At 38.6% G+C, this 10,011-nt stretch overlaps 1 protein-coding gene across 1 annotated transcript in view; it reads right to left on the bottom strand.

Moving 5' to 3' along the window:
* Positions 1-401: 401 nt before the first annotated feature.
* The window catches only part of TSG101 (tumor susceptibility 101), a gene marked incomplete at both ends in the record, with an annotated part of 46,675 nt that continues 37,065 nt past the window's right edge, over positions 402-10,011 (bottom strand). The window contains 3 exon segments of the mRNA NM_001290672.1: positions 402-492; positions 3,074-3,313; positions 6,310-6,512. Of these exon segments, the coding sequence (NP_001277601.1) occupies positions 403-492; positions 3,074-3,313; positions 6,310-6,512 (533 nt within the window).

Genomic DNA, 10,011 nt, shown 5'->3' with positions numbered 1-10,011 from the left:
GCAACTGTGTTTATTCTTCCTAGTTCTGGACGCTGAAGAAAAGATGTTTCCAGGTCTCAGCAATCTATTAATGATATGTATGTTTGTTAGTTAAATAAAAAGTTGCACAAACTAGGAAGACGTATCTGTTTGCAAAGGAAGTATATTCTAAACAAAAACATAGGAAGAAAAAAATTATGCAATAAGTTTTATTTAGCATTAATCCACCAACACAAAAAAGGTTACAGGGAATAGAAAGTGCATTAATAAAAGCTAGTCTTTACCAAAAAGAAAAAGAAAATATATTATTGATTCAAAATATCTTACACTTGAATGATGTAATAACTTATTCTGGGCACCTACTGATTAAAAGAGAGTGACTGTTTCTTAAGGAGCCCTACTTCCCAGTTAAAGTCAGAGAGGTCAGTACAGATCACTGAGTCCAGCAGTTTTTCTTGCCTTCTGCATTAGTGCTCTCAGCTGGAATTGCTTGCGCGACAGAAGACGTACATGCTGGGGAAAGAGAAGATACAATTTAGTATGGTCTTCATTACAATCTGAGATTATCTGCGATCCAAAATTTTAATACTTTGCATAATCTGAGTCAAATGTGATGTTTATTTCTGGAAATGGATATTTACACTGTCAGGACCAAATCCTGATTTAAGTAAACACAGAGTAAGTACCTCAAGATATGTCCCAAAGTAAAATACTTTACACTTTCTGCAAACTGCAACACATAGTTCACAGCACTTTCTCTGCTAAGAAATAGCAATCAAATTCAAAAAAGTATCATTCACTATGGTTTATTTTTAGTGAATTAAGTATCTGGTAAAAACATTTAATTTTATGGAGCGTATAACAAATTAAATTGAATTGCTGTAGATTACTATTGTGCCGCCAAGAGAGACAACGATACTGGTTGGAAGCTGGGGTGAAGACCACATTGGTGAATGCAACAGCCAAGCTGCTTAAGGACCAGATGGTAAGCCATTATCTGGCCTCTCCATGCATGGGATGCTAAAGCTGAACCCCAGATTTGAAGGCTCACCCCAAATTGGAATGTCAGTGAACTTCCATCATTAGAAAAAAGAACCGATAGTACTGATTGCCTAGGTGCAGACTACTAGACTTTTGAGTCCTTTAGGCATTGTATTTGAGAAATATAAAAGGAGTGAGTATTAACTAAGATGGGCACACAACAATGAGCTTTAAAAGTTAAATAGTTTTTTTGAATCAGTTTAATTTTAAGCATTTTTAATACTTTGTTTCAAAGTCGCTGTGGATTTATTCACCTGCAAAATACAGGTGGGGTATCTTTTAGCCCACTGCATGGCATTTTTTATCCTGATCCTTAATTAAACATTTAGCCTATCAACCTCTCTTGAAATGATTTGACCTATAAGTGAAGTTAAGACAAGACTACAATCAGCATCCCCAAACCCTTTGCTTTTCCTTCCTGGACCCCAAGACAGTCATTAAGTGGGTTGGCAAAATGTCTGGTTGCTCAGTTAACTGGTCAAAATCAAGTCACTCAATATCTGCTATATGCTTCCCATCTAATTTGAAGGATTTCGTATGCACAGGGCCAAAAGATGTTTGAAATACTTGTGAATCATCATTCCAAAAAGTATGGATAAATATTTCCACACTACCTGTTTGGTTATAAATGAAAACAGACTCATAGGGATGAGGCCTTTTATTGCACTAGCCATTAAAAAAAAATCTATACTACCATTCCATGTTGGAGATAAGTTTTTTAAAGTGAATCTATGTGGTGTTTGCTACCTTTTTATGGAATGTAAAGCTGGTCAGATTTAAGTTACAATTCCTGTTTCTAAGTTGAGTGAAAGCTTAAAGGCATACCAATTTAGTGTGCCTTTACACCACTGGAAAGCAGAGAGATACTAAAAAAGAGAAGTGACTTCAGTAAACTATTTCCTAGACACCGGCCTCCCCAAGTATGCAACTGGCTCCGCATAGGTGGACCCCTGCATCCTTCACAACTTCACCCCACCCTTCCTAACTTAATAACTTTCTGTGACATACATCACTGCCTTTGCTCTGCCAATGACCCACGCCCTCACTGCCCGCCTGTCAGCTTCTCTTGTAAAAAGCCTCCAGGCTTTCTCCCACATGCACCTTGTCTTCCTGCAAATGCCTCCCTTAAGAGACACCTTTGCTGTAATGCCTATAAAACCCAGCCTGATAACCACAGCTAAACAGGTGACAAGCTGCGACTGTCCTCTTCCCCTTCTTTCCCTTTTCTATACCCACCTATAAAAATAGATCACTGCCACATTTAGCTAATAAGCTGTGTCAAATCTTCACCATACTCATAAATAAACAAATCCATAGGCAAGCAGTGGTAATGAGCGGATTCTCTTTTATAGAAGTGGCTTCTGTGTATCTTTTTGTCTGTCCATACATACGGTTTGCTTGCCTCAGAATCAGACAACCTGCAATAGCCAACTGAAGTCAATGCCTAAAACAGTGTTTTTCATTCTGTCCTCTTACTCATCTTTCAGTATCTGGCTATGTCTTGATCCAAAGCCACTCAAGCATTTGAAACTCTGCTTGGAATAGAAAAATCTGATGTAAGGAAGAAAAAGATGAACATGGTGGAGCATTAGGCTATGGGAAATGAGTTGGTGGTCTGCGTTCATTTCTGTATCTACACTACCACAAACTTAGTTAGCTGTTTCAGCAAAGCCACCAAGGATAGAATGAGGGTAGAGACTGACTAACTGCTCACCTTTACACTTAGTTTCTCCACAATCAGGGTGAAGGTACAGTGATAAAGCAAGGTGGGCACACTGCCCTGCCACCATTACACCTGGCCTAGTAACACAGGACTTTCGTCTACAATGCTGTTAACTAGGGACTTTTCACAACCACGGACATTCCTTTTATTAACTGAAGTTCTCTTTTTAAAAAATGCAGACATTTTTAAACCTACTGGTTCCCGTTTGGCAAAAAAACCAACAACCCAGCAACACAATCTTGGGACAGACACACAGGAATTTTCAGTGCCAAAACGTTAGTCAAATACGTAACTTTCAATGCACATTCAAAAGTGTCTTGCGAAACCTACCTTTAGAAAGACATCTAGGTCAATAACCCCACGTCTCAATGCTTCTCCCAAGTAAAAGATGGTGTCTTCAATGGCATTTTCCTCTGCATATAAGTTCAGGATCTGTTTGTAAAGTGGTGCTGTTGGAATGATAACTTCATCTATGTCATTATTTTCGGACTGATTTTCCATTTTCTCCAGTGCAGAACTAAGTTCTTCATCTTTCTTCTTCAGAAGTTCAATGTTCTTATCGACTTCAGCCTAAAAAAAATATTTAAAATACTTGCTCTGTTGAAGTTCTTGAGATCCAGATGACCTCTTAAATTTTACTTTGATATGCATTTGACTAGATAAAATAATTCTGAGAACTCTAGTTGGCTCTCAGTTTCTTTGCTCACTTGTATCAGGGTTTTACTATGCTAAATTCTACCACCACATAGACTCTAGATATTTCCTCTAATGTAAAACTGAATGCTATTTTAAAATGTATAAATAGGAATAAGAGTGAGGTACTTATTTTATACTATTCTGGCTATGATTATGCCATGATTGATTTGCCAGTTCTCTGGCTGGTTCCCACTATCTATCACAGAGGTGGCTAACATTTCAGTGTTGTACATACTGTATCACATTTGTGACTGCCTATGGTCTCCTTTGGGATGAAAAGTGATATATAAATGAAAAATTATGGAAGACCTGATAGCAACCCCCTAGTTAAGACTGTGTTTGATTCGTACTTAAACATGACAGAAATTCCTCCATTTTGCCCTTTAATGATTGAATTTAGTTTAAAATTTTTGTACAATAATCCTTCAGAGGACAACTGAATTTTTCATATACTTTTTAAAGTTAATATATTAACTATTACAAAGAAAACACTGAAAAATGCTCCTTCCTTTCTGTAATTTTGTCCTGCTTTCCTCACTTTTTCTTAGGTCCCTCTAGTTAAAGAAGCAAAATCCCCACAAGTTTCAAAATAGGGATTACACATATATCTGGATAATATCTTGGACATAAGATACTTTTGATCTTGTAAAGTTAACCCACAATAATAGTTATCCCCCTTCATTCAAGACAACCTACCGTTAAGTTTTGCCAAGATTAGCCTATAATTGTCCAGTTCTAACAGCTACTCCCATTCTCCAGTGCTGCAAGGCTGTCTTGCAGACTCATTGGCTCTGGCTCAACACAGAGACCCTGTGGAGCCAGATGGCAAGCAGGGGTTTGGGAAGGTGATGGCTCCAGGGGAAGAGATGTAGTTCAGAAGCCATGAGAGGATGAGCAAAAATGTGGGAGGCCAGAGTGAGTGCTGCGTATGGAGGCATAATGAGATATTAGCAAGTTCTGATGACTAGTTTAACAGGGATCTGTGGGCATGAGGGATGGAAGAGGCGTTTTGTTGTGGGGGATGGGGGCCCTTGGCTTGAGGGTCCAGGGCTATGCAGGGAGACTGAGGTAGGGATGGAGTCCAGTGCCTCTATGCCATGGCACTGGAGACTGAAGTGCTCCCCAGCGCTGTTGCCCCAGTGCACCAAAGAGCTGACACAGTGGCAAGGATTGGGAATGGACTGTTTCTGTGCTGAGGCACTGGCACACGAATGGCTCCTTTTGGTGCTGCTGCCCAGCTTCCTGCTATACCAAGGCAGCAGTACCAAGAGAAGCCTCTGATGTGCACAAGTCTCAATGCAGGGCCCTGTCCCCCACCAGACAGCTCTAATCCCCTCCCCTCCTGAAACTCCTGTTCAATCTCCCGCAGTGCACCAGGGATGAGCACCACAGACAGTTGAAGGAAGGTGAGCAGCCACACACAGTGAGGGGCATAGCGTGAGTGAGGTTCAGAGCACAGGAACAGCCATACTGGGTCAGACCAAGGGTCCATCTAGCCCAGTAGCCTGTCTTCCGACAGCAGCCAATGCCAGGTGCTTCAAAGGGAGTGAACAGAACAGGCAACTGAGTGATCCATCCCCTGTTGTGCACTCCCAGCTTCTGGCAGTCAAAGACTAGGCACACACAGAGCATGTGGTTGCATATCTGACCATCTTGGCGAACAGCCATCGATGGACCTATCCTTCATGAACTTACTGAATTCTTCTTTGATCCCACTTGTACTTTTGGCCTTCACAACATCACTGGCAATGAGTTCCACAGTTGACTGTGCATTGTGTGAAGAAATACTTCCTTTTGTTTGTTTTAAACTTGCTGCCTATTTGTTTCATTGGGTGGCCCCTGCTTCTTGTGTTATGTGAAGGAGTAAATAACACTTCCTTACTCACTTTCTCCACACCAGCCATGATTTTATAGACTCCCCTTAGTTCTCACTTTTCCAAGCAGTGAAGTCCCAGGTTTTTTAATCTTTCCTCACACAGAAGCTGTCCCATACTCCTAATCATTTTTGTTGCCCATCTCTGTACCTTTTCCAATTCTAACGTATCTTTTTGAGATGGGGCAACCAGAACGATATGCAGTATTTCAGGTGTGGGTGTACCATGGATTTTTATAGTGGCATTATGATATTTTTCTGTCTTTTCTATCCTTTTCCTAATGGTTCTTAACACTGTTAGCTTTTTTGACTGCTGCCATACATTGAGTGGATGTTTTCAGAGAACTATCCACAATGACTCCATGAGCTCTTTCTTGCATGGTAACAGCTAATTTAGATTCCATTATTTTGTATGTATAGTTGGGATTATATGTTCCAATGCACATTACTTTGCATTTATTAACATTGAACGTGATCTGCCATTTTATTGCCCAGTCACCCAGTTTTGTGAAATCCCTTTGTAACTCTTCACAGTCGGCTTTGGACTTAACTATCTGGAAAAATTTTGTCTCATCTAAAATTTTGCCACCTCACTGTGTACCCCTTTTTCCATATCATTTATGTGGGGGAAGAGAGGGGACATAGGATCAGAGAGATGGAGGCAGAAAGTTATACACATCCCTACATCAGCATCATCTTCAGGAGTATATATCCTTCAATAAAATGTATTACAGTTTCCCTACTGCTAAATAAAATGATAAAGTGGATATTCTGGACAGTGAGTTGAATAGTCTTAACTCCATTTCCATCCACTTTCCTTGCTCGCGCGCTCTCTCTCACACACACACCCCTCAACTAAAAAAAGGGGACACATTTTAAAACTGACATACTGGAAGCCTGGGAATCTCCATTATACTCAAAACAGACTGTACACATACACGGTTCACTTCACTACTGAAAATCAAGACATATGGCATTGCTTTCTCAATCAGCTTACCACTTCGTGGTCTAAGCGAGTTACCATCTCTTCCAGCTTTTGGTGACCTTTTTTCAGGTCCTCTTCTGTCCGCTTCAAGGCATTGAGCTCAGCTTGTGCACGATCCATTTCCTCTTTCATCCGCCATCTCAGTTTATCACTCACTGCTGAAATGAGAGACGCTCGAATGGTATCCTCGCTGATGGTACCATCTCTGCTGGGACCTGCAGAATAGAATTCACAGGCACAAAATTATCTCTCACTCTTTTGGATAGCTTTGTTACAGGGCCATTTGACAGAAAGTGGTTAAATCCCTGCACCTAGCTTTAAGAATATAAGATAGGAACATAAAATGAATTTTTCCGTGTTAGTTAATTTTCAGAAGCAATGCAGAGGCCACAATGAAATGCAGAAAACCATACATGAACTAAATTTAAAGGTGTATCCATGCACTCAGCACACATTAAAATCTGACCGTGCTTTCAACCCTAATTTTAAAAAGGGGCTGCCCATCTCATCACCAAGAAGTGCAGTTGAGATCCACAGTTAGTTTCAGTCTCTAACAGAAGGCTGAATTTATGGCAAACTCCAGAGGAGCTTAGTATAAAAGATAACATTCAAATATGTAACTATTATGATTGTTTAACAGCTGGCCTATGAATGTAAATTGGTCTTCAGATACTCTGTAGTTTGAAACTTTCTACCAACAAGGATGGATAAACCTAGTAAACAGCCAGAAGTAAATGGATACACCCCACATGTGATATTTTAAACTTAATTCTGAACAACACAGCAGATGCTTTTCTATCGGAATATAACCTTTGATTGGTGCTTTCAACACTGAAATAAGGGGGAAAGACTGAATGAGCAATAACAGAATCACATCCAAGACAAATGCTGGTTTATTTTTGATACCTCAAATTATACACAGATCATTTCTTGAAACCTTTACGATTCTGTATCAGTACTTTTAAATTTCCTATATCTGATTACATAGTAGATTCTCATCTCATTCGAATATAAATCCAAATGTAACATTTCATTTATGCACAAAAATGTTCCCAATTGAAAAGTCTCTTTCCTTATAGGTAGGTAAAAAGCAGTCCTTAAAACATTATAGTCACAAACTCCCAAAGTGCTTTCTAATCTGCAATTTTCCCCATTGTCTTCATGCAGATTAGACGGTCTTGCACATGTCCTTTTGATTTAACATGAAATCTTTATACATACAAATTCTCACACTTGATTTAACTCAAACATTATTTCCATTAACACTACTAAAAATGTTGTTTTCTTAAATATTTGTATGCCTTTAGCACCAATTATTCATGTCACACTAACATCAAAACCAACAAAAATTAGTAATAGCACTTTAGTATGAAAATTGTATTTTACCTTAAACATCAACTCAAAGTGCCCCACAGCTTTCATACGCAGCCATCCATCCTTTTTCTTTCTCCCTTGATCTTTAAAATTAAAACTCTTCTTTTTGAATTACAATCTTTTCCTGGTTACTAGTCTTTTTTTTTCTCTTTAAGATGATCTGTGTATGAGTAACCTATCTGGGTGACAGAGAGCATCCATAAAAGACATCATGACATTGGTGTGATTGGTCCATTCCCAAATTCGGCTGTTTTTATAATCTCCGGTCCACTGAACAACAAAGTAAACTGTTGTAAATTTCTGGCTACTCTTCCTAAAGTCTCTGGGGCTGCTTTGTTCTATCAGTTGCTGTTTTATTCACTGGTTAGGGTACCCAGTTCCACAATGTCCCTTTGGAACACAGTCTCTGGTCCAAGCCTCTCCTTCGAGTTTCCTCAGATTTCACTTTCTGGTTTCGTCATCTCTTGTGAGGACATGACTATTTATTTTCTGTAGTGATATATTCATTTTTCAGGAGTTTTGCATCCCACCTTCCATATTTCTTTACTTGTTCTAGTGGCTAAATCTGACTAAAGGCAGGTGCACACAAGCTTCTTTACTTCAAAACTTGACTGTCAGGTACTGATTCATTCTTTCTCCTCCAGATGATGGAAAAGTCCAGTATCACTCTTAGACTTGTTTAAGTTTCCTGTTCACTACTGAAGCGAATTTCTTACGAAGTTAAAATTAACAGTCCAACATAACATTCGCTATGTTCACAGCTCCTCTGCCAAGAGTCTCTCCTCTTCTCTCTAAAAACGTATAGCTGAGCACATTTAAGGAAGATTGGGTAACTACCAACCAGAGTATTCCCTCTGCATAATGAACTACATGTCAGTTAAAACTCTGATCGATTCTTAACACGCACTGGCATATACACACTTTTCACAAAAGTCTGCACAGCACTGAGTTTTAAAAGTTTTCACAGTTCATTTTGTTGATCACTCAAGTATACATCTGAACCAAACTTCCCAAACATTGGCTATATTTAGTTTTTCAAATGTCTTAAAAGAAAGCTCTTGAAAATGAAAAAAACTTAATAAAGCAATAATGATTGAGACAGTGTGTTTCTTTGGGATTACTGACCAATTGGGAGAGAAGCTGAGGCACATTTTAACCCATTGATCTTAGAGGTCAATCTCTAGGAAATGCCCTGCATTCACATCATTGCTGTTATTTTATTTGTATTCTTTTCATTAACAATGTTTGTAAACTTAAGCACAAACATATCACAAAAGAGAAAAGCAAAAGCATAACTATATACAATTGTTTGGATTTGAATATAGTGCAAGACAAAAGTTTGTATGTTGCCCCTTCATATTCACCCCAAGCAAAAAGATCAGAACTATTTAAAGTAAATTCTAGAAAGCTACAAAGGGATAGTGAGAGTCAAAACAACATCAAGCAGGAACAAGATCCATAGCCTATGGGATATAAAATAAGCAGTAGCCTTTCATAAACTATTAAGTTACTCAGACATACAGAAGAAGAGGTACAATAGTTGCCTATTTACATAATGTAAAAAGGATTAAATCTTTCCATAAAATGTGAATATATAGCTTGAAGTTTATACTGTATTCATTCAAAAGTTGCTATAATCGGAAAAGGATGAAAACAACTGGGCCTGGGATGTTACCTTTCTAACTGCAGGCAACAAATGTAAGATATTGCATTAATGCTAGGACCCAAGATTAGACTATTGTTTTCTGTTATTACTGAATACAATTTGTGTGTGGGAGGAGGGGAATTGTCCAAGATTTCCTTTACACCCTACAGAAATGTTGAGCATATGATGTACTTGCATTGTGCAACTGCCTTTCCAGACAATTAATGCTTAGTACGTGTTCCAGATTGTAGGAAAGCTTCCAGTCATCTTAATTAAAAATATAGCTGATTAAAAAAGCCTGTGTTAATTCAGGATTTTGTTATTTAATAATCTCATGGAAGGACTGCTGCTCAGTCATAAGAAAAATTCATTTTCCAACTTCAGAAGACTCTACGAAAATGGGAAATGCAAAATGTCAGTAGATCTTAGATGAGCGTATTTTGCAAACAACAACTCCCAAAATCCTCAAAATCAAAAAACATCATATGAAGCACAACTGTACTTTTCAGAGTTTCCTCTCATTTAAGTAACAAAAATGAGATGTTGACTGGCCTATCTTGTGTATTTGCAAACAAACATATATGTGAACCTAGAAACATGGCATTTGCTGAGGACTAATTACTGGATGGGGTTAAGGGCCTAAAGTTTTCTCTGAGGTCCTACTCTTCCCAATTGATTTCATGATTATTACCATC

Source organism: Chelonia mydas, chromosome 6 (genome assembly GCF_015237465.2).
Source record: "Chelonia mydas isolate rCheMyd1 chromosome 6, rCheMyd1.pri.v2, whole genome shotgun sequence".
Taxonomy (NCBI): Eukaryota; Metazoa; Chordata; order Testudines; family Cheloniidae; genus Chelonia; species Chelonia mydas.
This window is presented reverse-complemented; position numbering and strand designations above follow the sequence as displayed.